General features: G+C 35.9%; 3 protein-coding genes across 3 annotated transcripts in view; 1 reads left to right on the top strand and 2 right to left on the bottom strand.

Moving 5' to 3' along the window:
* ptp4a3b (protein tyrosine phosphatase 4A3b) overlaps nucleotides 1-13,853 on the bottom strand; it is a 37,203-nt gene extending 23,350 nt beyond the window's left edge. The window contains exon 1 of the mRNA XM_051131263.1: nucleotides 13,736-13,853. The gene's annotated coding sequence lies outside the window, so the exon portion shown is untranslated. The remainder of the gene's footprint in view (nucleotides 1-13,735) is intronic.
* Nucleotides 13,854-17,348: 3,495 nt separating this feature from the next.
* ndrg1b (N-myc downstream regulated 1b) lies at nucleotides 17,349-22,391 on the top strand. Its single transcript, XM_051132228.1, has 14 exons — nucleotides 17,349-17,530; nucleotides 17,945-18,050; nucleotides 18,551-18,671; nucleotides 19,164-19,226; nucleotides 19,338-19,398; nucleotides 19,518-19,604; nucleotides 19,735-19,791; nucleotides 19,928-20,031; nucleotides 20,184-20,246; nucleotides 20,349-20,400; nucleotides 20,999-21,046; nucleotides 21,159-21,194; nucleotides 21,333-21,384; nucleotides 21,504-22,391. Exons 1-14 carry the CDS (start codon nucleotides 17,483-17,485, stop codon nucleotides 21,698-21,700), a joined length of 1,095 nt encoding a protein of 364 aa, XP_050988185.1. The 5' UTR covers nucleotides 17,349-17,482; the 3' UTR covers nucleotides 21,701-22,391.
* Nucleotides 22,392-22,508: 117 nt separating this feature from the next.
* Nucleotides 22,509-27,351, bottom strand: ccn4b (cellular communication network factor 4b). Its single transcript, XM_051132229.1, has 5 exons — nucleotides 27,105-27,351; nucleotides 25,325-25,601; nucleotides 24,963-25,220; nucleotides 24,667-24,860; nucleotides 22,509-23,355 (listed from the first exon to the last, which is right to left on the bottom strand). The coding sequence occupies exons 1-5, from the start codon at nucleotides 27,150-27,152 to the stop codon at nucleotides 23,056-23,058; spliced, it is 1,077 nt and encodes a 358-aa protein (XP_050988186.1). The 5' UTR covers nucleotides 27,153-27,351; the 3' UTR covers nucleotides 22,509-23,055.
* Between the last annotated feature and the right edge of the window lie 289 nt (nucleotides 27,352-27,640).

The raw sequence follows: 27,640 nt of genomic DNA, 5'->3' as shown, positions 1-27,640 counted from the left end.
TAATCCTAAATGTCTAAAATACTACAATACAGATACAGAAAGACAAAAACTCAATTTATAATTCTTAATAAAATATAGCTGATTTTTTTGTGTGTGTGAATATTTTCAAAGCTAAAAGGTGTTCAGCAGCATATTAAACATATTAAACAATTATCAAAAATTATTCATTCTGGAATTAAACATTTTGGAACTTTTATAAAAATATACATTTTGTAATTAATTTGTAATCTATTTAAACAATGGAACAATTTTAATGGAAAAAAAATAAAACTGATTTCATAGGGCTGTAATTAACTTAGCCACATTTTGAAGATTTTTTTATGAATGTAAACACCTGGTGTAAATCTGACATTCAAAAACAAAATGATTATGAATGACAAAATCTGATCTTTGCAATGTGATGTCAAACCAATGCTCAAACTGACAACCAAGATACAGAAAGTCACCCAATGACATGCAAGTGGTTCAAAGATCTTCCTAGGACAAACACGAACTATATAAAACAAGCTAAGCAATCAAATCTAAAATGTTCACGCAACCTAGTCACTCGTCTCAATTTGGAAGCCCAAACCACAATTTGCTAACAAAAATTTAATATCAACATTAGTCCAGTCAACGTTTTGCCCTCATTACCTATAAGAAACTTGTACAGAACATGTAGGCTACATTTGCATCATTTATTTGCATGTTTTATATCCACTTTCATTCAAAGCAGTGCATTCAAGATGTGTTCCCTTTCATTCAAACTCTCATGACCTTGGCAAGCATCGTGCACTGTCAATTGAGATACGAGAACACCCAGTGCAAAACCTAGTGTGCTTATTTTAAAAACTGCAGGTTGTAAAACTGAGTGACAATTACTACCTTTAACAGCATGCAAAGATCACGCTGCACTAGGATAAGGTCACCATGACCAAAACAAACATGCATACTGGTTAGAGCATGACTTTAAACTGTCAAGACATGGGCTGGTTCAAATTTCTATACTAAAGTGCATTCATTAAAGGCTTTGAACATGCAAAATTAATTTGGAATATGGGCAGCAGGACATGATGTCATACCGTAAGGTTTTACTTCTTCAAAATCAGGCAGATTCAAGTCTGTATTGTTTGTGTTGAGCCACAAAGGCAATCTGTGATGTTATATCCTCTATTGAACAAATATTTTACACTATACAAATTTGTAGTTTAGAGGCACTTTTTTATAAGGCATTTCCTAAATCAGATCGATATATGATGATGTGGCTAATTTTTTCACTGTGACACTCTGATGTGTGTTAAACGTGCACATTGCACTGCATGTAAGTGCGGTGTGCAATTTGTTACAAGGCATAAGATACGCATAAGGAAGCATTTAAGGAGCAAAACTGTACCACATGAAGAGGACTCAATCCTTTGATTTTAAACAGACATAATGCAAGCATATGGTATTAGCAAAACCACAAGGAAAGCTGGATGTAAAACTCAATTACAGCATTTCCAAATGAAGGCAAACATACACTGACAAAATCATTATTTATTCCGCCACACAATTAGAAATCACGTTCTGAGATACTCTGTGGTTGCCAACTTTGACTATGATCAGATAAAACTCAACTTCACAAGGCTGAATTAGTACTTGTGCAGATGAACATCAATAACATCTTCTAGACTTCAGAGGAGCACTTCCCTCTCAATCAGGAGTCTCTTATACCCAGAAACTAAAACAAGATGATTTGAACATCACAACTCTGACATCGACTACAAAAGATTTACATGTACGCACTGGTGTGTTCTCTATAGCAACATCCCTGTGATGTCACAAAAGATCTGGGGTTTTATCCTTATCCCTTCTGACCTGCAGGACCCAGTGTCCCTCATAACACAAGAGAGATACGAGCAGTGCTGTAATCCTGTAAGAACACTGAGATCATCATCATCATCTCTTTTCCAGTCACATGACCCATTCAGATCATTCCAAGCAAGTTCTGGAACAGGTCATTTCTCCAGAGAGAAAAGGCTAGATATATCTTCAAGAATGTAGCAAATACATTACTTTTAGAAAGCTTTATAGGGGTCAGGAGTAAATGATTACAAACATCTCATATTGGATTACACAACCTCTTCTGGACTGATTCAATAGGATCAGGGAAACTACACTATACAACTTGCTTTTCAAATCATTTAAATTGGTTTCCTTTTGGAACATAAGAAACTGAACATAAGAACATAAGAAATTCCATGTTATGTTGGTGCCCATATTAACATGTTGCATCATTCAAGTTTAAATGGACATAAAAAGCTGTTTCTGTTCAGTAAGTCTGACTGAATCCTGATTATTAGTTTGAACACTGGGATTTGTGCTCAGTGCATATTTTGAATGTAAATGTATATCAGATTCCACATCAGTTAAGTACTTATTATAGCCCATACTAGGGCCCTATAAAATGAGTTTTATTTTTTCACAAATGGCATTTTATTTTTTTCCAAATTCTGTTTTAATTTTTCTGGGTTCAGTTCCCCCCCCCATTTTAAGAATTCTAGACTCTATTTTAATGGTTAAATTAAGAAATATTAATCAAAAAGCATGTCTAATTAATTGAAATCATGAAACTCACAATTTAACACCAACTTATTATAAGTTCAACAAAAATGACATATTTAATTCAGTTTTATTGTCACCAAATTTTATTTTTCATCAATTTTTGGATTCTATTTTCAAAGGTTTCATTACATTTTAATAATTAAAAGCACTTCTGATTTATTTATTTTATAAATAAATATATTTAAATATAAAATATATCTATATCTATATATACATATATCTAAATAAAAAGCTTTTATTTTGGATGCGCTTAATCGTTGCACAGCACTATTCTGGTAAATCATTTATTTTGGTAAATATTCTTTAAAAATAATGTTTTAATAATTGTATTTGTAGTCGCAATACTATAATTTCATTACATAATATGTGTCACATTTTCTTCAAGTTAAACCAAACTTTCATTGTGACAGGTTGCTGTGACGACCTTTAGCTTCTGTTTGTATATGATAATGATGATAGCTTTTTTTTTTTCACAAGAAATGGTAAAATCCTCATGAAGTGACTCTCAGAGCAGTTCTACAGAGTTTATGTTTTCATGAACTCCTATAATGAAGCAGCAGAGGCTGAAAACACCGTGAACATCACACATGCTTTAATATGTGTGTAGCAAACAAAACCACATGCACCATTCATTCACACAGAGACACGCAGAAAATGCAGGATTCATATTTAATTATTTAAATAGTATTTTTGCGGCTTAATATTCACAGACACGCGTTAAGTGTATTGATCTAGTTTTGATTTATTCATCCAAAATTCAGCAAATTACGCATCATACAGTAAATTTCATTTTTATTACTGGATTCTATGATTCCGTCCACATTTTCCGAAAATCACAGAGCCCTACCATAGTTACCAAAATAAATATAAATGAATACAAAGTGTTTTCCCAGTGACTGATGATTAACTTGTCCAAAATGAACTCTCAAAGTCTGTGCACTATGCTTTGTAAAGCGGCATCAGACAGACTCACAGGCAGAAAGGGCTATGGGCTGTTTTGCATAGTTCCCATCTAGCCTTTGAGGAGGTCTAGTGAATTCAGAAACATCGGAGGGGTGTTTCCAACTGTGCTGCCTATGGTTGTTTGGTGTTTCCTACTTACGCAGGACACAGCCATAGGAATTATTAGTGTTGCAATGCATCTCACCTTCCCCTTAAGATTTCCATTCATTTCTTGTGCGTGTGGGGATCATGGGATGGGGGGGAGGAAAAACAGACAGAAGACATGCTGTACATAGCTCCCTGGTCACCACCTATCGAAACTCGACTCTCTTTTCCAGCTGGCAGACCAGATTTAAGCAAAAGTCTCCATGAAGATTCCTGCAGGGCTCAATGCTAAGGATTTTTTTCTGCTGGCCCGGTCGGGCTAGTGGTTCAAATTTTTACTAAATAAAAAAATTTTCATTGGCCCTACCACAAAAAAATTAAATAGTTGCTGTTATCATTGTTTTTGACTCATGTTATCTTTTATTTTAATAAATAAGCTTATATGACACCAAAAGTTTACATACCAAATAAAATTGTACAATTCTCGATTCCAATTTCGATACCTCACCTGCTTTAGGGGAAAATAGCAGACGACTGAAAGAACGCAAACTCAGTCTTATCCAGCAGGTGGCACTTATGGAATAAGAGTGATATTACGTTTCTTTTTACGAATTTCAATACATCATACATGGGCAAATGAAAAGAAAACACCATGTAAACTTTTCTTAAAACAGTCAGTTCCCCTCAATATTCCTCATTCAATATTTCCAATATTTCACGCATTGTGCACCGTGACCTTGGTCTGCCTGCTACAGTATTTTGTTCTCTTTGCATTTGTCTTCAGCATCTTTGGCCTCTGTTAACGGATGTCTAAAGAGTTCGTAATATTTCCATACACAACATTTCGAAAGAAGATTACATGCAGTTCGTGTGCAAGCCCAGAACAAGAGATCGGGTGAAATATGTCCGGCCGATCGATGCATCTGTCGCAACTGTATAAGTTATGTATTGATCATTGTTAAAGCTACAAAGCTAATAATTTTGTAGGCTATTTGTCCGTCAGAGACGCGTCTCTCTGTGATCGCTTAAAATTTTAAATGATCAAGGTTAAAAAAAAACATGTGAAAATTATAAACTTTTGTGACGACGCGGCAGTGGCCCGATCGGGCCAGTGACATATTCGTCAACTGTCCTGAACGTCTTTCACGCTGGCCCCAGGCCATCGGGCACTCCTTATTGTCGAGCACTCCTTATTGTTCCTCCATGCCTGGTGTGGACCCCTGCAGCTGACACATGAAATATCTACATAAGAGAACAAATGCTGTACATCTGCACAGTCACCTGATTGGAAATGGTCTTAAACACACTGTGACTTCAGGTTGCAGAGAACAGCCTGTCATGAATCAAAATTAACTAAATAAAAAAATAAATGATGCTTTATACTGAATTTAACAATTTAATGATTTGTTTAGTGTAGGATGGCAACTAGGTGCTTTTGTGTGCAAATGATCAAACCCCCCAGCATCAGCTTGGCATCCAATTAGCGGAGATTAATCAAGTAATCTGTCGATTATTCGGACGATTAATCAAGTAATCGGATTAGGTCTATTTTTTTTTTTAAACAAAAAAAAAAAAAAAAAAAAATTATAAGTGACCCAAGCTTTAAAATTACTCAAAATACATAGATAATAGCAATGAGGTGATAATAATAGTTCAAATGTGGTTTTATTGAACTAAACTGTTAAAATTCATAATGTATAATTAACAACAGAGCTAACGTACATTATGCATTATAACAAATGACCGCAGAATGCGCCAACGGCCTCACGATTGTTTTTACATTTTACTGTGCGATCTAATCCTTGTTTAATATTGACTAAACACCATTTAGGTCAAATGTCCACTTAATCTTTAACATTTGCCCATTTCTTTATGTAAACATCAAAATGTGTAAACTCAACAAGGGTTTATACATTTGTAACTGAACAGTTAGCATATTGAGAAAGATACTAATGTATTCTCCTGTGTTTGCGTAGGTTTATAAATTATTTACCTTACAAATCTGATGAAATGGCACACATTGCATTCGCAAATGAATGTTAGAAACTCACAACAATATGCAGAGACAGAGTTTGAGACGCTCCACACATGTAAGTGATAACAGTTTGTGTGGTGCAGCATTTACTGTGAACGCAGTCGGTCTGATGCACATACATAACCTACACGCATGTAAATAATTATAGCACATATATTAAACATGCATCACATATATTTATTTAATTGAATCATAGCGTTTGTGAATTATTTATGTCATTATGCTTTATTATGATTTTTAAATGGGTTTAATATATCACACAGCCTTGGAAAACGGTCTAATAAGTACTCGAGTTGAACGAAGGAATCATGACAGCCGTAGTTCAAAGCATGTATAGGCTTGGAAGGAAAGCCACTCCATCAATGGCATGCTGCCCGGGAATTTATTTATCCTGTTTCTAAATGTAAACTATTGCTCATCCAGTAAAGTCAAGGGCAGTAGCTTTTGCAATAAGGGTTATTTTTATTTATGATTCCAAGGTTAAGTTTTCAATTTCTGTGTAAGAACCTAAATAAAGATACTTTGGTGATGTAATGAAATTTGCAACAATTTTAAATTTGTAAAAACTATTTGTGTGCAAGACAACCACTTACGACACTTCCTGACTAGGACTGTTCGTTCTACTAGCCTGAAACACTATCAAAACTGGCCCTGGACCAGAGAGCTATCCTTATTGTTGAGCCTTGCAACATCTACTTAGATTGAAAGCAACAACAGCCACATCCAACATCCTATCAAACAGCACTCAAACACATTTGGGAAGCTTGTCAATCACGGTATGTCTCTGAGAAGTCTCTGGATGTTCTCATGGACTCTCCCAAGGATGATAGAAATAACTTTTATCTTCCAGATGGGTCTTAACAAGCCCCATTGGGTGTGCCTTTAAGAACATGTCCTACTTCGTCAGGCCCATCTCCTTCCGAGAGCAAGAGTCCAGTGACAGCCCCATCTGTCTACTGCCACTCAGCCTGCACTGAAACATTTCACACCATCACTCATTACTCCAGACCTACGTGAAAGACACCAGACCCGCCCAAGATAGTCTCACATCTGTGGTCAATGAAAAAAGATCAAGATTGCACACCAAAAGGTCAGGAATTAGTCAATGTCCTAACAGTGCTATCAGGACTTGCTGCACTTAAACACTAGGAATCAGCTTTGTGTTTTTGAAGACAAAGGCTCATATCAGTTACAGGATGCAGAATCAGATTGCTGACTCTCCAGTGCAACGGAGAGCATCATTATCACAACAGGCAGTACATAGAGGATGACATCTAAAAACAACGTTTTATTGGCAATTATGATATTGCTTGCTTCAGAATTAGGGCAGATTGCTTCTTAGATAGGAACAGCAACAGTAAAGAATTTAACTATATGCTTATCACTTATTTACTTCCCTCAAGTATTTCTTTCCAAAAGAAACACATGCTGTATGTTTTGGATTCACTAAAAAATGTTTTTGGGAATTGGACTATACAGGTCAAGTTACATGTTCTTGATTCAATAAAATGAAATATTTCAAAAAGAGTAATTCGTTTAGTTTTGGATTCACTAAAAATAACTGGTTAATACAGCTATAAAATAAATAAATGTTACAGTCGAGGTCAAAAGTTTACATACAACAATGAAGAATCTGCAAAATGTTAATTATTTTGGCAAAATAAGACAGATCATACAAAATACATGTCATTTTTTATTTAGTACTGACCTGAATAAGATATTTCACATAAAAGACGTTTACATATAGTCCACAAAAGAAAATAATAGTTGAATTGCTTGTCTCTTGTTTGTCCCGAACTACCTGCTGTTCTTCAGAAAAATCCTTCAGATTTTTCAAATTGTTTGGTTTTTCAGCATTTTTGTGTATTTGAATCCTTTCCAACAATAAGTGTATTTTTTCGCAGCATTTAAACCTTCTGTAATAGTTGCATATATGTCTCTCAGTTGTCCTCTGTATGAAAAGATGGATTTTAAAATCATATAGTAATTGTTGAAAAGGTTTTGGTTACACAAAAATGCTGAAAAACCAAAGAATTTGTGGGACCTGAAGATTTTTTCTGAAGAACAGCAGGCAGTTTAAGTCTTCGGAACAAACAAATCACAGCTGTGGATCATGGTAACAACACAGTATTAAGAATCACATGCATGTAACCTTTTGAACAGGATCATTTTTATAAACTCAACTATTATTTTCTCTTGTGGACTATATGTAAATATCTTTTATGTTAAATATCTTATTCAGATCAGAACTAAAAAAAAAAAAAAAAAAAAAAAAAAAAAAAAATAGCATGCATGAGCCCTCTTATTTTGGTAAAATAATTAATATTTTGCAGGTTCTGTAAACTTTTGACCTCAACTGTATATTTACTTGTCCATGTCAAAAAAATGTCACAGCATCTCACACTCAAAGAATCGCACTAGTTCACATGACAGGTCTACGTGCATCCATTCACTCTGGATGGACCAGTATAAACACTGGCTCTGTCAGGGGTCACCATGGTTCCAGGTCAGCCGTTTTTGGCCACAGCTGCTGGTGCATAATCAGATACTTGTTTGGACTTCAGATTGATTCATATCTAAACAGTTTGAATACACAATGACATAAACTTACTTTGTGTTTTCTGCAATCAGCTGCCCTACATGCATGAGCTGCATGTTCCTGTGTAAACTGCATGAGAAATACAACTGCAGAAAGGATTCTCAGTCCGCTGGGATATCTCTCATGATATTGCATCACCTCAAAATCCCCAAACACATTATAACTATAGTCTATACTGGAGCTCAGGGGCTTCCCAATTGCCCTGTGGACCACTGTTTGTTTTTTTTGAGACGGGGGTTGCAAGCCCTGCACTAGATGAATGCAAATGATGCTTGCAGAGATCTATTCCCACAAAAGAAAGATACAGTCGTAGCAGAACTCTATGGGATCCCCACAGGGAAGCATTTCCCTTCATTGTGTCTCTGTACACTGGCCACAAGGAATCCCTTGGGAGTGCTCGGACACCAGCTTGTGCTCTATCTCTCTCTCTCTATCGAGTTTATCCTGCTCTCCCTTTTTGACTTCACCACCATGATTCTTTATCTCCCTGTGAGGCACTCACCACCCTTTTACCCTCAACTACCCCAAACACACACAAGCCACACACAGTGTCCAGAACGCCAGCATATCACCTAAGGAACAGAGGGGGAATCATAGAGAAATCTCATTAAGAAAGCATTCAGTCTAAGAAAATGAACCCTTCTCTCTGAGTGTGTGTGCGTAAAAGAGAAAAAAAGCAAGAGACTGACTTACTTAGACCACACATCTTAGACATGAAACAGCATTATTTTAGCACAAGATGATTGGAGGAAGATGATCTTTACCTTTCTATAGTCTGATTTTAAATAAGCAAGCATTTTAATGTCTCAAGAGAGAAACTGATTTTAAAAGAAAGTACTCAGAGAAAACTGAAAAAGCAAAAATTAAGCAAATGGCAACAAGGTTGACATTTATTTGATCAAAAAACAGGAAAAACAAAAGACAGCGTTAATCTGAAACAGAAGTACTCTTTAACTTTTAGTCTTTAACTGCCACTTTTGATCAGTTCAATGCATCCTAAATTAATAAAAGTATCAATTTTCTACATGTAGAGTATAGGTAAAATATAAACTCCAAAAACAATGAGGGGCAAATTATTTCTCAGCAATCACCCAAAGCTTGTTACTAAATTTAAACCAAATGCCTAAAACTGGCATCTGTTCTCTCCACCTTGCTAGCAACAAAAACAAAAGATGCAGTAGTCAAACTTGTTTCCCATGAAGTTGCCAGTGTGGCCTACTTCTCATATTTCTTTTTTAATATCTTCTTTCTGAAACAATCTTTTATCCCCATTAAAAAGTCTTTCACATCTGAACTATGGACCTCAAATGGACCCACATCTAAGGGCCCCTTTACACCAGATGTTAACATAAATTTCCAGCAGCATATTGTTTAGCAGGATGACATTTACATGACATTAAAACATTCTGTCACTAACAAAACATTGACAGAATCTGACTGCAATAGGATTGCTGAAAATGTCTTACTTATTCTACAATAAAAAACTCCCATTACAATAATGCACTTAATGCATGTGTATATATGTATACACCATCAAACACAACTGTATTGTGCTTTCTGAACCCAAAGAATGACCTTAAATGCCAATTTAAGAGAACGGGGACAACTGCTCCTCTGGGAATCGTAGCATAACCCTTTATTTGGCAACAGTACACTTCTGAAACCTCCACTACTTTCTTCCCTCTTTCGCCTCTTTATGTGGCTGTCAGGGAGCCAGAAAGTGCCAGGCACCAGTAAAATCAGATGAAACCATTTTGATTGACAGGCAGAATTACAGTGAGAGAGTCCTGCGGCTTATTTCTTCTATGAAACAACTACTATTATGTAGCAGTGAGTAACAGGTTTCTAAGACTCCGGCCCCGCGCGACTTTGTTCTCAGGGAGGAATTCCCAGCAGCAGGCTTCAGTAAATGCATGCCGGGTAAATGTCACATACCCTTGGGGGCCGACTTTCCTCGAACGAAGGAGCTCGCTTTGATTAGACCCACAGCGTTGCGGGTAGAATAACAGAAGTAACCCTCTAACAGAAAAAACACAAACTGTAGCATCTGTGTTGAAATGGAAAACAGACAGAGAGGCTGAGGTGGTGCTAAAATAATGGGAAACACAAACAGAGAAAAGTGTGAAATCAAAGAAAACATTAACACCCCCACCCCTTTATAATCTCTCCCGTTCTTACAAAGCTTCCAGCTTCGCTCACTTTTTCCTAATAAAGGGGAGTAACTCACTCGCAATGGAGGAAGCCACCCCTTGCCCCATGGTGGCAGTTTACGTCACCAGTTAAACTTCAGCGCACAGAGCCAAGAGAAACTCTTCCAACATTCCTTTACTAACAGCAGGGCGGGTTGGTGACCTGCAGCGTGAAGTGCACGGCAGGTAGGAGGAAACCCATCCCAGCCTAAACTCTTCCTGCCTGACTGATTAGAGGTGGGCTTACCCTCCTGGCCTGCACCTACAGGACATTTCCACTGCAGAGGAGTCAATGGTTGCACAGATGACGCAATGTTTGTTTGCTTAGACGAACAGCTAGAGGCAATGGTAGCAAATCAAATTAATTATGCAGGAGTGACATGCTCAAGTTCAAAGGATCATACCATAAGCTTGTTTGACAAAAAAAACTACTAGACTCAAAGACAGCATTTATGTAACACCCACAGTCAAATACCAGGCACAGGAGCTGACCTTTTCTATGAATTTCTCACTTCACTAGAAGAGACAGGAACATCTTTATCAGCAATATCTATTTCCCTCACAAGTATACAGATTGTGTTTGCAAGCCAGTTTTAATGTTTACAGTCTGTAGTGTTTGTACACTTATCTTACTTAGTATTGGTCGTGTTTTCCATGTACAAATATCTGTATCTTAAATCAAGTACAAACATTTTAATTTAGAAGAAAAACTTGTTTTCTGAAAATGTTATCAGAATGAAGCGAGTTTCTGATCTGCCAACGGGGTTTTTTCATTAAAAACGAATTAAGTTGACATTTTTCTTGTTTTAAGCATAAACTTAATTTTGATACTTTTATTTTTCAAAAAACAAGTCTTAATGAGTCATTTTGCATCTTAATTAAATGTATCTTGATTTAAGAATGTTTTAACATTTGTACTGGAAAACAAGATGAGATTACACTACCAGTCAAAAGTTTTTTCAGGCTTTCAGCGTTTTTTTTTTTAAAGAAGTCTCTTCTCCTCAACAAGCCTGTATTTATTTGATCCAAAATAAAGCAAAAGCAGTAATATTGTGAAATATTTTTACTATTTAAAATAACTGCTTTCTATTTGAATACATTTAAAAATTCAATTTATTCCTGTGATCAAAGCTAAATTTACAGCATCATTACTCCAGACTTCAGTTCATATTCAAATAGAAAGAAGTTATTTTAAAGAGTAAAAATATTTCAGAATTGTACTGTTTTTGCTTTACTTTGGATCAGATAAATGCAGGTGAGCAGAAGAGACTTCTTCAACAAACAATAAAAATGTTTTCAATGGTTTTCAATGACAAATTTCAATTTTTTTTTAATCAAGATACATTTTACTTGAGAAGGAAAAACACTTGTTTTAAGTCTTAAAATCAAGCATAAACTTAATTTTGAACTTTTTTTTTTTCAAAAAACAAGACTTAAGTCATTTTCGTAAATGCAAATGTACATTGATTTAAGAATGTTTTAATATTTTTACTGGAGAACAACGAAAATAGGTAATTTTTTATTATCGTTCCTCATTTTGTAGGTTGTTTTAAAGCATCTGTTCAATGAATTTAACAACGAAATTTCAGGTTAAAACATACATAAATGTATAAAGAGAAATGTATATCTTGTCCTGTAACTGGTAAATACAGTTTATCGCCATTTTCAATCTTTACAGCTAATTTTAAAGGGACAGTTCACCCAAAAAAAATCTCATTCTGTCATTATTTATATACCATCATGCTGCTCCAAATCTGTATGATGTTCTTTTGTCTATGAAATACTAAAGAAGACGTTTTAAGACCTGTGTTTTTGTCCATAAAATGGAAGTCAACTGTCACTCAAACTGTTCTTCAAAATATGTTCTTTTGTGCTTTGCAGAAGTAAATCAGTCATGTCATGTCATGGGAAAAGAAAATTGTGGGGGGAACCACCGCTTTAATAGTCAAGCGATGTGACAAATCCAATTGTAAAAAGGTACAACTACATAGCAAGTTTCAAATATTCTCAATTAATATGAAATCCTAAACAGTGCATGTATAATTGCAATAATAAAATAAATGTTTTTGATGGAGTTTCACAACACAACACAAAACTACTTCAGGTCAACTACCCAATCAAACGCTGAAAGCATGTCAGCTGACGCACTCAAATGTCTTGTATAAATGTATGCATCCTGTATATGCTTGTTCAGGAATTTACAGCAACTTAAGTTAAAGTCATAGACAAACCAAAAGACAAAAGCAGCAGAAATGCTCCTTCTGTGCCAAAGCCAACAAAACACAACAGAAAGCTAGAATACTTGAGCCAACAGATCACATCTCAGCATTGTGTTCTCTTCTACCAGCATCTATCTGAAACACAGTCAACTACAGCTGTGAAGAATAACTGAAACATGAACTCGAGATAGATAACCTGGCACAAGAGAGCTCTTTAATCTGGGAACATCTCTTCCTGAGAACGCAAGTCGCAACTTAAGCAGAAATGAACCATCATGCAGTTCCACTTACATGAACATAGCAGTTTTTAAGGTGCATCATTAGTAGAGGTTGAAATGACTTGAGATGGACACGATACCAGACAAAGAGACCACACACATGCACAAGCCTGATCACAACTTGTTGCTTTTATTGTGCCCTACTGAGTTAAAACCAAAATCAACACGTCCACTTTATCTAATAATCTGCATGCACATCCAAAGTTATCGAGGTTTTCTTTTAACTGTTACTTTCTCCATCGTTATGCGATGGATGGATGCTGATATGCGCCCAGCTGTGCCCCATTCTGTACACAAAGCGAGTTGAGTTTCTAGCAGAGAGCAATATAGATACGTTTACTATGTAGGTGCTGCTTAACTATTAAACTAAATATGAAAACAAAGGTTTAATATAATCGGTGTTGTGTGATAGAAATACCTCCACACACACCGTTAGCAGCGCGCTAACGCTAACAGCCCCTCAACGCTTTTGTTCTGAAAACGCCGGTAGCAGACGACCACTTTCCTTGACAAATTAACTTTCCACACTGCACAAAAAACACATTCACAACATCATGTATCGGACGTTGACTTATATTGATGAAATATTAAATACAGGTACGAAGTTATTGACCGTAACAGCTCTAAAACTAAACAAATATTCGCTTAGCGCCCGTTCCCCGCCTTCAAAAATACAAGTCGCGCGGATTACCACAGCACACACGATTTCACAAAGCTGTTAAACACATAGTTTTATCTTGACAGACGACTTTTTGACGATTTTCATATTGATATTTAATACTCACAGATTTGTCAGACTCGCTCCATGTGATTCAGCGTGTGCCCGTGTGTGTGTGTGTGTGTATGGGTGCGTGTACGCACGCAAGCGCGGAGATTCCCCTGCTGCAACCATGGAGACGTAGCGTCACCCAGAGCAACCGAGAGGAAAAAAAATAATGATGATATTAGAATAAAATGTAAATATTTATAGTAATACATATTTATTGTTTTGAATTACATACTAATTGTAAATACATAAATTTTATTTAACCAGCTAGTTAGAATTTATTTGATGTTTAATTGCAAACATATTAATTGTAAACAATAAAAGACACATTTATGTGATTAAAACTGATACTGTGTGAGGAGAAGAGAGTTAGAATAGAAATTCAGATTTCATGCAAGTAATAATTTAAATGCATAATTTTAGTTAAAAATTAAGTATATTCATATTCACAACAGTACATTCAGGTTTTTATCGTATTCAGAGCTAATTATTAAATTATGAAATACTACTAATATTGCGCCATCTAGCGTACAATGATGAAAATGTGTCAGTGGGTCATGAGGAATTTATCTCATTTATCGGTAAGACTTTACAATAATGTGTCATTTGTTAACATTGTATTGTCACAGTATTAACTAACACATATGGGGCAAAACGCCTCCATGGATGGGGTTAAATTCCCCCCAGTCTGACGAAGCAATTTGCTTTAAATATTTACAGGAAAATCAGAGTACAAGCAGTTTTAGCTTAAAATGAAAAAGAATATAATCAATAATTATGAATTACAAAATTATTTGAAACATTTTGTTAGCTGATGCTAACTGGCTAGCTAACTAGCAACCTGATGCTAACTTGAAGTAATTTTTAAATATAAAATCCCCAAAATTTTATTTAACCAGCTAGTTAGAATTGATTTGATTGAAAACAGAGGATTTGATGTTCAGAACAGAATAACTACATTGCATTACAGCGTTTTACCCCACTTACTATATTTGAGAAAAAAATGATGTCATTCTGAAAAAAAAAAAAAAAAAAAAAAAAATGTAATAAATAACACGTATTCCCTATCTACAGCCCCTACTGTACTCAGGTGTCCTTTAAAATAATAATGTACAATGAGATTCAACTTTAAATTTAATTTAACTTCTTTAGAGTGATATGCAACGTCTTTAAATATCTGTAATGAGGTCGTTAGATTTATTTTTACATAGCCCTTTATAGGTTAAGTACTCTGTCTGGTTTGAAATTTATGCAGGTCATTGCCTAATAAAAGATGTCTGGTTTGCAACAGATGGATAGTCCAGGTCATTGACCTAAATAAAAAAACATTTTATTACTTACACTTCAGAATTCTAAATGTTCAGCAAACAGATGGAATAACTCCAAGAAGTTGTTGAAATGACATTGGCAAAAAGTTATATTGTTTGAGTTGAATGGCAACAAACATTTTTTGAATAACCCATCAAAAGATGTCATTTTATTATTATAAATCATACACCTCTTAAATTCTAAATGATGTCTTCATTTAAACAGGTTAAATAACATTTGAAGATGAGCAAACTGAAAAATACGACATCAGATGTAAATGCAGTTATAAATGGTGGGACATTAACAATATGTAACTGTTGAACTAACTCAAGTGACGACTGAATCCTTCTGCGTTATGGATATGGACTATTATAGCACACTGAACATAGTAACTGACACATTTTTTATGTATGTTGTTTATTTTAATTTTGTGAATTTTAAAATCGACGTATTACTGTTATACTTTTCATTCTTTGTTGTATCCACCTTATTTTTCCAGCATAAACGTGTGTGGCCATTTGTAAATTTTATGGGTGTGGCTTCCGGTCTCATCCACGTCCAGCTATTTTTAGCTGTACAAAATAGCTATTTTTGCCGCTTGATATAACACATTGGTGTGTCTTACCATATTATTTTAATGTATTATCTTAAATATGAACAAACTGGTTTGTAGTGCAAACAGTTTTACCGTTTACTGCACGTTGTTATTCTTTTCATTATTTGCCTATAGTGACTAATGAACCAGAAGTCTCACCCAAAAGCTTATTCTGCGTTGAAGAATAAGGTGGAAGTACATTAAGTGGTTTATTTTGTGAAATACTAATAAAGCATTTTAAACAAGTATTTTTTATTTTATGTAATCTTTATTCTGTATAAGACCAATTTAATTTTAAATAAGGTGAGTCTGTATAACAATCACAAGGTATATGACACACATTTTGGTTTTACAGACCTTTAGCTGTCTCATGGCAGATGGCCACTATGCCATTTCATTGATGAGGATTACACACAGCTCACCTTAACCCTTCACTAACAGGCATGCATCACCTGTCTCTAAGATCACACAGCAAATATCAGCATTACCTTCTTAAAATAAATGCATTAAAACAGTTAACAAAAAGAAATAAAATTATACCTTCATTTTAAGACATAGACTAGCATTTAAAAGTTCATAGTCTGTAAGACTTTTTCTTAGGTTCACCAAGGCTGCAATTATTTGATCAAAAATAAAATTCCATTTTAATATTGTATTTTCTACAGTTGTTAGTGTCAGGATCCTTCAGAAATCATTTGGTGCTCAAGACATTTTTTATTTAAAAAAATATTCTGCTTAATATTTTTGTGGAAACTGTAAAACTGTACTTTTTTCCCTACAATTCTTTGAGAACATTTATTTGAAATATATTTTTTCCAACAAAGATAATGTATTTACTGTCACTTCTGATTAACTTTTAATGCATCCTTGCTGAATGAAAGTATTAAAAAGTAAAAAATCCCAAACTTTCATGTACATATATGCTGAATCACACAGTAGCCATCACGTCTGCTTCACTGACATGAAGAGGACTGAAAAAAAGAGCATGCTCTGTCATGTTGATCCTCCAAGAAGATTTCAGCACTGCTTTCCAGGCCACTGTCGTGCACTCCACGGGAACACTCGTAGGGACTCCCAGCAGCAATGACGTCTTGACCACAGAATGCCATCTGCCCTGAACCGCCTTACGCCTGCACGAACATGTAGCACATTGTCTCTGTGCTAAATGAGCTTAACGCTCTTACTCTGATGATGGACACTGTAAACAAAGTGCTTCAGATCAATCACTGTGAGGTCAAGGTTCTTAAGTGCATGACTACACAGTGCTACGTGCCTGATGTGTGCTCTGATCTTTTGATGTTAAACATTCAGAATTCTTTATTATTAAAAACAATTTCCTTTACACCCAAACCCAGTTGACATTCAAAATATTTTTATGTTCCATAAAAGAGAGAAAGATGTGCAGCTTTGGAATAAAATATTTGGGTAAAATATCTAGTTTGTGCAGTTAATCAGTCGTAAAAGTATAGTGAATCATTAAAACATTGTATAATTTATATAAAGTGGCCATCACAATGGAACTCCTAAGATCCCATATGGTTCATTCATAAAATGTTTACGTACTACGGGAATACCAAAGAGGTGGGACATGTTCAGTGATGCCAGTGTCCAGCTTAACTTACTGATCCAATTTGTAGATCTCTCCATCCTTTAAGAATTAGGCTCCTTCTGGCCACTATGCAAGGCATGCTGGGAATTGCATGTTTACCCCACACTGTAAACAAGGGGATATAAAACCCAGAGCTCAGTGCATTCTGTGCAACTCGGAGCTGAAGGAAGCAGCAAACCAGGAGCTACTCCTCTCAAAAACACACATTTTTTTTACATTTGCCCATACATCAGCCTTCAACGACAACCGTAACAATGGTGCTGGAGGATTCTGAGTACAGCGTCTTTGAGCTTGACATCACTGTGAGTTCTGATATGATTTTGTCTTCTGTTTTGTTGTATATGCTGATTTAGTGTAGTGGATAAAAAAGAATTAGTTTATGTTTGCACGAGTTTTATTTGAGCTTTAAGTGTTTCTTTTAACGAGGTTTGGATCTTGATGTTTGTGATCTGCTGATGGGATTTGTGTTGTTTACTCTCCAGCAGATTTACTATGTTCATTCAAGCTGTTTTTGTCAGAAATAAGCAGGCTATTTTTAACTAAAAGTTGGTGCGCAACATAAACATATGTTCTGACGTTCTTAATAAAGCATTGTAAAAGAAGGTTTATTTTCCAGCTAAGCATCTGTTTTTGATATGTTTTGATATGAACACAAGTTCATTGAGAAGAAAACAATAGAATTCTTAAGAAACCTAACCATAACTTTGCTCTTGTAGGAGGATGATGTGGAGACTGCCTACGGTAAGGTGCACTGCACCATGAAGGGTGCTCCGAAGAGCAACCGGCCAACCATCCTGACCTTCCATGACATCGGACTAAACCGTAAAAATCTCCTTTAGACCTTCTTATTTGTTCAATGTCTGTACACCTTTCTACAAGTTGTTCAATACAGAAGCTAATGCAAGTTGCATCGCTCTTAAAGGGATAGTTCACCCAAAAATGAAAATTCTGAAATTAATTACTCACCCTCATGTTGTTCCAAACCTGTCATCTTTGGAACACAAATTAAGATATTTCAGAAGAAATCCGAGAGCTTTCTGACCCTGTAAAGTCACAAAAAGGTAGTAAGGACATTGTTAAATTAGTCCATGTGACATCAGTGGTTCAACTGGAATATTTTTTGTATGCAAAGAAAACAAAATTAATGACTTCATTCAACAACTTCTTCTCTTCCGTGTCGGTCTTTGATGCACATTCACCAGAGTTCCTTTATAACTAGTTCTTTATTTCTAACATCTCATTTCTATTTTGTCTTAATAGACTGAATAATTTCTGTATAAATATCTTAGTAACACAGCTTTTCTTTGTTCTTTTATCTGCAGATAAGAGCTGTTTTGAGTCTCTCTTTAATCACAAAGACATGCATGAGATCATGCAACACTTTGCTGTGTGTCATGTTGATGCCCCAGGACAGCAGGAGGGTGCCAGCACGCTCTCCACAGAGTAAGTGAGGGATCATTATGCTGCCAGATTACAATTCCAAATCCATCAAACATCTTAATGCATACCAAAATAAATATTCGCTCTTACTCGTTCTGTCAACAAAAACTGATTTCATTTAACTTCCCCAGCCTCTAAGACAGGAAATCCGTTTAAAATCTGCTCAGTCGGAGCTGATCTGCTCTAGGAAATATAATGCAGACAGTTTTAATCGAAACCCTATGGCGCCAGGCTGGCAGAATGTAGGTCAGCGTGTCACTTGTAGGGTCTGAGGGGAGCAGAGCATGTTTATGATCTGCCATCTGCTACTACAGCAATGTAACGAACATCCATTGCCCATAATCCAACCTTCCAGAACAGCACCCAGACAGATTATGACTCGCAAATGCCTGGGAGGCCGTCAGCCAAACCTAATTAACCTGTCGTGCTGTTTGATTTGAACGTCGCAGTGTTTGACCTCCATATTGTTCCACTTACTGTCTGTTATTATTGTAGGTATACCTATCCTTCTATAGATCAGCTCTCAGAAACCCTCCCTGTGGTGCTCAAGCATTTTGGGTAAGTCTTCAACACTTAGATGTTAAACTTCTATCTTTCAGGCTTGCATTTTAATTTTACGAATGGTTTTGATCCAAACCTACTTGAATGCTTGCTCTTTTTCCCTCATAGTCTGAAGAGCGTGATTGGAATGGCTGTTGGAGCTGGAGCCAACATCCTTACTCGCTTTGCAGTGAGTTTTATACACTTTTCCTCTCAGTTGCATTGAATGGATTATGTTTCCAGTACTGTATATTAAATTTTTCGTTTTTTTGCATTAATTGTTTATTTTTTTGCATGTATCTCTTAAAGCTGAAACATCCAGACATGGTTGAAGGTCTCGTTTTGATTAATTTGAGCGTGCAGGCAGAGGGTCTCATGGACTGGGCAGCACAAAAGGTCTAAAAACTGATTTCTTTTCTGCTCGATTTGCATTCTTATGAGATTTGAAAGGATTTGCATTATTAAACTAATTGTTCAACGCCATACCATTGCACAAATCCTCACTATAGCGTTACATTCTTGACAGATTACAAGCTGGACTCATGCTCTCCCTGATACAGTCATTTCACACCTGTTTGGAAAGGTGAGAAATGAGCAAGTCTATTAATAATTTGACTGATTCATAATGAAACAAAATTTATTTATTATTAATATTTTAGCTTTTGAAATGATATAACCTGCAAATGTCAGGTTAAAGCTAACATTTACTAATGTTGCAGGAGGAGATACATAACAATCATGAACTGATTGCAACCTTCCGTCATCTCATTACAAACAACATCAACCAGTCCAACCTGCAGCAGTTTGTCAAGTCCTACAAAAGGTATAACCAATCCAATCTTTGTCTGCATTTGCTCAGTTTGACTCTTTAAAATAACTTATAGGACCTATAGCATCCATACCGCTATGTAGCAGAGAAAACAGTTGTAATTAAACCAAAAGTTAATAAGACCTCATCTTTCCATAATTTCTCAGCCGACGCAATCTGGAGATTGAGAGACCAGTACAAGGAGGAATCGAAAATCCACGTAACCTCCGGTAAGTTCCACCTGACGACAGCAGACACACTAGATTTTGACTACTAGTGCCTTTAACCTTAAAATTTTGCTTTAATCACTAAATGCTTTGTCTTCATGACAGGTGTCCAGTTTTGTTGATAGTGGGTGATAACTCTCCAGCTGTGGATGCTGTGGTGAGAACGGCTATTTCTTTACTGTTTTAAATATGTTATAGAAATATAATGTTTCCCAAGGGCAACTGGTTGCAACAAATAGAGGGTTTGCACTTACATCACAGTTTGGTCAGTTACCCAGATGCACAGCCATATTGGAGGTACTCGGATGTAAACAACAGCATGGACTGCATGGTTAATGTACCACTGAATATGTTTATCTGCTAATTTATGCTGTCTAAACCATGGAAAAAACATATGGAAGCTGCTGAATCATATAGAGAAGGGCTTAGTAAGCAAGGAAAGGGTGCAACATCTTGACAAACTAATGTTAATAGGTGGTATAGATACATACAAGCAGTATTAGTTAAGATATTAGCCTAATATTTTACCTACCTGACTGGAAATGATAAGAACAAACAGTACTCCAAATGTTTTTCCTGGTCCGACCGAATTAGTACAGCCCAAAACATGACAATAATTGACCATTTTCACCAGTAATAATCAGCAAATTTTTGTTTAAAAATGTTTACATTCTGTGCCACCATTAAAGCCAACTGATGTTACGTCGTGAAAACACTCTATAATACAATAATTATATAATTATTTTCCCTCACAGGTTGACAGTAACTCCAGAATGAACCCAACAACAACCACATTTCTCAAGGTCAGTGACCTTACCATCCCTTGCATTCACTCAAACATATTTAATTTATTATTAATAACAGCTAATTTTATATGCGGACATTTCACTGTTCTCTGATTTAACACATTTCTAGATGGCTGACTGTGGTGGCCTGCCTCAGGTTGATCAGGTACATATAATTTGCATATACAGATTTTATATGTTACACATTCAAATCTGACTGCAGTCAAAATCTAGATCATATGTTTGATTTCACAGTGATTATGTGAATTTGTGAGTGGATTTACAAGTTTATGTTTTCTCACAGCCTGGCAAACTGATAGAAGCTTTAAAGTATTTTATCCAGGGGATGGGCTACAGTAAGCACACCTTATTTTAATATTACAACAATACTGAACTACTTTACTAACAATAAACAATAGTCATTTTACATGAGATAAAGCCATGGTTATACCCACTTACTTTTTCTGCTCCACAGTGCCCTCTGCCAGTATGACCCGTCTTGCTCGGGCTCGTACGGCCAGTAACTCATCCCTGGAGCGCAACCGTAACCGCAGCGGTACAAACACGGATGAGCAGCGCGGACGTTCCCACACTGATGTCTCCATGGAGAGCACCTCCGGCACAGAGCACAGTTCCTTAGTCCCCACACAATCCGTCGAGCTGTCCTGCTGAACGCCTCAGGAAACGAACACCACCGTGCAAATCAGAACGGAACTCAGCAGGCGGTTTAAAATTGGACCTGAAATACGGAATTTGAACCTGAAAGCTGATGCTCCTGTGATTAGATAATGTTTAATGTAATTGGTATTTAACACAAGTGATATTCGATTAGAAATGGCCCTTACAGCAAATAAATATAGCTTTTTTTATAATCTTGGTACTAGTTTAAAATATCGCAACCAGTGGTTTAATTTGCCGTTTGATTACTTACAATGTACACTATGTAATATTTTGTAATGATTATATAATATAAATATGGTATACATATGGTAAGAAGGTTCTATGATGCTTACAGCCTGGCTGTGAGAATGTATAATATATATATATATTGTATATTAACATGAGAAGTGTGTATGTGCGCGATTGTGTTGGAGAGTTTTTTGATAGGCCTGAATGTTTGGGGGATTTTTTTTATACATTATGTATTGCATATAATTTCTGTACTTGTTATTTCTGATTTGCATCTGACAGTATTTCTTAGTTTATTGACAGTGTAGTCTATGGAACATCTGAATCATTTCTAGTGGTCCTGTTTCTTACAGTCCCATCTTACATTATATTAATGAGCAAGAAAGATATAAATGTTGGTAAGATCACTTTATATGCAACAACTGTATTCTTAAAATAAAATTGAGTAAATTCGGTCAGTGTCACTGCTGTATAATGTCTAACACTGAAAAATAATAAATACAATATCATTATGTAATGTTTGTAATAAATACACAACAGAAATAAATTAATACAAGCAAAAGCATAAAAATAAGCAAATGTCTTTTATTAAAAAAGATACATTTCCTGCATATTTCCAGAATTAAATATGAACAGTAACAAATGGCAAAATAAAAGTGTGAATAACAAAGCGATCACTGTCACTTCTCTTAAATGTATTTCAGAATATGTTATATAACAAAGATACAAACATGTCTTTAAACATCACTTTAAAATATTTGCAAAAACTGATGATTTGTATTCCTTTAAGGAGAATTCCTTTTATCGTTAAAGTCAATATTTTTAAACATATTTGTAAAATATAAAAACAGTTTTTGGACTTCACAGATTTGTAACAGGAAGTCAACATCTTAAATGTAACATTTTCTTAATTTCATATTTTGTCCTTCCTGCATCCATTAGCAATCTTCTTATACCATGAAGTCCTTCATTTTGAACTCAAATCACTTTTCCTCTCGCAAGCCATCTCTATGAGTAACTGTGGTGATGTTTATTCATTAATCATCCGAAATTGTTGAATTGCTACGAATATGAGCCTAAAATTGCTTTAAAAAAGACTGTATTTGGCTTTTGGTGAATTAGTTGACAATCTCGTTGACCTCATAGTATTGCTCCAGATCTGCAAAGATATCATTTGGGTTCCTGCAGGAGAGGTTGCAGAAGCAGGCATTGATCCACATGTATTTCCAAGAAAAAACGGATCCATTTGGACACACAAACTCCACCTCGATGGTCTTAGACTTGTATGGGATGCAGCAGCGCTCATCGGTACAGACTCCACAGTATTTGGGCCAATATGCCTTCTTACTGACACAACCTGAGATGGTGAAATTCTTAAACTCTGGCTCACGGTAGATGTTCAGGCATTTCTTACCCGGCTGAGAAACAGATATGACAATCAATACATCCATCCATGAAAATTATATGTAAATCAATCAGTCCATCCAAATATTATTTATTCTATCTATATACAGTTGAAGTCAAAAGTTTACAAAGACCTTGCAGAATCTGCAAAATGTTAATTATTTTACCAAAATAAGAGGGATCATACAAAATGTGTGTTATTTTTATTTAGTACTGAGCTGAATAAGATATTTCACATAAAAGGTGTTTACATATAGTCCACAAGAGAAAATAGTAGTTGAATTTATTTAAAAAAAGACCCGTTCAAAAGTTTAAATACACTCGATTCTTAATACTGTGTTGTTACCTGAATTACCCACAGCTGTGTTTTCAGGTCCCACAAATTCTTTGTTTTTTCAGCATTTTTGTGTATTTAAACCCTTTCCAACAATTACTGTATGATTTTAAGATCCATATTTTCACACTGAGAACAACTGAAGGACTCATATGCAACTATTACAGAAGGTTCAAAAGCACATTGATGCTTCAGAAGGAAACACAATGCATTAAGACCCAGAAGTGAAAAGTTTTGATCAGAATGAAAATGTGTACATTTTCTTATTTTTCCTAATATCATATTTTTTTAAATTTAGTACTGCCCTTCAGAAGCTACAGAAGATATGTACATGTTTCCTAGAGGACAAAATAAGTTCAATTTACCCTGATCTTCAAATTCCAAAAGTTTTCACCCCCTGGCTCTTAATGCATCATGTTTCCTTCTGGAGCATCAGTGAGTGTTTGAATATTCTGTAACAGTTGAATATGAGTGTGAAAAGATGGATCTCAAAATCATACAATCATTGTTTAAAAGGGTTCAAATACACAAAAATGCTAAAAAAAAATAAATAAATAATTTGTGGGACCAGAAGGAAACGGTACGCAGTTTAACTGTTCACGACAAACGAGGGTCTCATGAACAACTATCACTGAACAAAAAAAAAAAAAAAACAAGTTGTGGATCATTCTGGTAACAACACAGTATTAAGAATCAAGTGTATGTACATTTTTGAACGGGTTCAGTTTGATACATTCAGCTATTATTTTCTCTTGTGGACTATATGTAAATGTCTTTTATTTGAAATATCCTATTCAGGGCAGTACTAAGTAAAAAATAACATTTTTGTATTATCCCTCTTAATTTGGTAAACTAATTAACATTTTGCAGATTCTTCAAGGTGTATGTAAACTCTTGACTTCAACTCTATACTCTAATATTAAAATAAATGAGGAAACGAGATGGGTACCCAATGAAATATAAATAAGCCAGAATAGGAATAAATTCTTACTCTAAAGTGCTTGGTGATGTCCACCTCACAGGGTCGGAGGTTACACAGTCGAGACTCTTTCTCCATCATACAGCCAGCGTTGTCATTAGAGATGCGCTGCGATATGCCCCGCCCACAGGTCTTTGAGCAGGGACTCCATGGGGTAGTTTGGGTAATGCAATTTTTATGCCAAATATCATTGCTGCTGAGGGACACTAAAAAAGACATAAAGAAAGTATAGATGTAAGTTCACCAGAAGACGCTATAGACCACCTATAGACATTTATCCCCACACAAAACAATAACGCATTGCTCACCCTCCTCAGGAGCATGTCTGGGGTTGGTCTTGCGTGGTTTACGAGACTCTTCACAAATCCATTTCTCGCAACACTGGCCTGGGATCTTTACTCGCTTGGGCGACTGACACCAGACCCGGGGCGGGAGAGACTCGTTGCAGAGCGACACACATCCAATCGCCCCATTCACACACAGACAGCGGTACTTACAGTTTGGCTGGAAGCTTTGCCCATTACGGTAAATTACACCGTTATACTCACAGCCTGTTCCCACAAGATCTGAAACACAGCGGAGACTGGATATTTGTACTTACAACTAAAAGGCTCTGTGACAGTTTTGCTCTTTTATATATCACTGTAAAGAAATACGTAAGGTCACTTACATGCACACACTCCTTTTTCGTACCTCGGCTTGTCAGCGCTGTAGTCACAGTAAAGTCCTTTATGATAGTCACAGGTATCTCTTTCATTACAGGTCTCCCCCACCTGCTTGGCACAGGCCTTGCAGCAGTCACATCCATCTGTCAACAAGCTGACCCCATGTGGGCAAACAGGGGCACTCTTCGGGCACTTACAGGGCCATTTACAGTAACGGTTTCGGTTGTAAGTATCCAAATCTGTGGTCACAAGAGGAGAGTCTGTGGAGTTGTGGGAACTGGCCTGTGTAGGAGAGAAGAGAGGAACATGAAGAAGATATGCCAACGTTAGCCACTTTGGGGCAACAGAGAGTTTGTTTTGAAATTATACACTGAGGCTCCCAAAAACTACATTACAGAGAATGTTTTGGATAAGCTTCCTCCTACATGAACAACAAGACAGCACAGGATCACTTTTACACTGTAACTACACAGAACTAGGATTCTGCTTTCCAAGACTGATGGCTAATTTGTGACCCTGGACCACAAAACCAGACATAAGGGTCAGTTTCTTGAAATGGAGATTTATACATCATATGAAAGCTTTCCATTGATATTTAGTTTGTTAGGATATGACTATATTTGTGCGGGATGCAACTATCTGGAATCTGAGGTTTCAAAAAAAAAAAAAAAAAAAAAAAAAAAAAAAAAGATGAGAAAACTGCTGAAAAATGCATATTACTAATCAAAAATTACCTTTTGAAATATTTACGGTATGAAATATCTTAATAGAACATGATCCTAATGATTTTTGGCATAGAAGAAAAATTAACTTTAACCCATATAATGTATTTTTACTGCTACAACTATACCCGTGCTACTTAAGAGTTAAGACCGGTTTTGTGGTCCAGGGTCACATTTGAAAAGATAGTATACAAACTGAGCGAAATGCAACATTATTATCATACAACATTCTGATTTATATAAATCAAACACTGCCTGTGTTATCGTGTCGTCTACAATAGTTTCGGTTCTCGTTTGGAGTATCATTCGTTTTCTCACTATATCAGACAACTTCTCTCAGTGGATGAAATGGAAAACCCGGAGTGGAATCATAACGAGTTGCAGAAGAAAAGAATGGGCCTTCTGCCGATCCGTTCTCTCGTGTAGTTCCAGTCCGGAGTTTTCAGTCTGTGACTTGATTCATTCTGATAAGCAACGCTTTATGCTTTATTGTCGCTGGCGGAGAAGAAATTTATAGAGTTACAGGAATTTTTTGGTGTGAGGCATAATGTATTAATTTTAATAAACTGATAATTGATATCCAGGATAGCACTTTTGTGAGTGTGATGAATGTAACCAAATGTGGTAAATTAAGATTAAAAACATTAAAATAGTAATTAAAATGTCATAATATATAAATCGTGTTCTATTACTGTCTACTGATCGCCTTTTAAACTTCATGCAACATTTTTGAGCACTAACTAAAAGACTCCTGGCACATGATGCACCAACAGGTTATTTATTCGCTTTATTGTCATCGTGGCTAATCAAAAAGTCGCTTTCAGTTTTACAAACATTATTGTTTAGGTTCCTCTCATGCATCTGTGGGTTGCAATTACACAAGAGCTTGCAGTTTTTGCCCTTTCCTAGAACAGCGCATTGATAAGCAACTTCACTGCTTAAACTGAACTAAAGAACAGCTTGCAACAAATATTCTTGCCATTCTTAACTGTAAAAACACACCTTCAGTTGCTGAATTTTTAACTCAAATACTGCATTACATCAACAGTATGAGAAGACCCACCTGGTGCAAACTGGCTGTCAAAAGAATCCACGACAGGAGTCTCCACATTACTAATTTCCTGAGAGAAATGCATTGAAACAAGAAATGTTATTTGCTACAGGCAGAATCCACAAGCGTTCCCTCGTGGCATCCACAGAGCACTCAGTGACAAGAGCGGAGATGTCTCGGTCAGCGTTACTCGAGTCTGGCTTGACGTCAGTCTGTCAGATTTAGAGGGAGTTTGCTGGAAGTTTTCACTCCAGTTCAGTCTTCAAGGGCGGAGGAATCATAATGAAACATCTGAATTATTTAGAAAGCGAACTTTTCCAACAGTTTGTATTATCAAATTACAAACATGGAGGATAAATGGTTAGATTTCTCATGTCTTAATTATGTCTTGGCAGTGACATAATTATTGCAATAATAGACTTGAAATCTAAGCAAGCCATTCATTCTTAAACTTCACTTACTGTTCAGAAGATAAAAGCAGTGTTTTCTAGAAGTGTTCATTTAGACCTGAAATTAAATTTTGTTTTGCTTTTGGTTTAATTGAGTGG

Source organism: Labeo rohita, chromosome 16 (assembly GCF_022985175.1).
Source record: "Labeo rohita strain BAU-BD-2019 chromosome 16, IGBB_LRoh.1.0, whole genome shotgun sequence".
In the NCBI taxonomy this organism is placed as follows: Eukaryota; Metazoa; Chordata; class Actinopteri; order Cypriniformes; family Cyprinidae; genus Labeo; species Labeo rohita.
The sequence above is the reverse complement of the archived record's forward strand: the minus strand, read 5'-3'. Positions and strand labels throughout refer to the sequence as shown.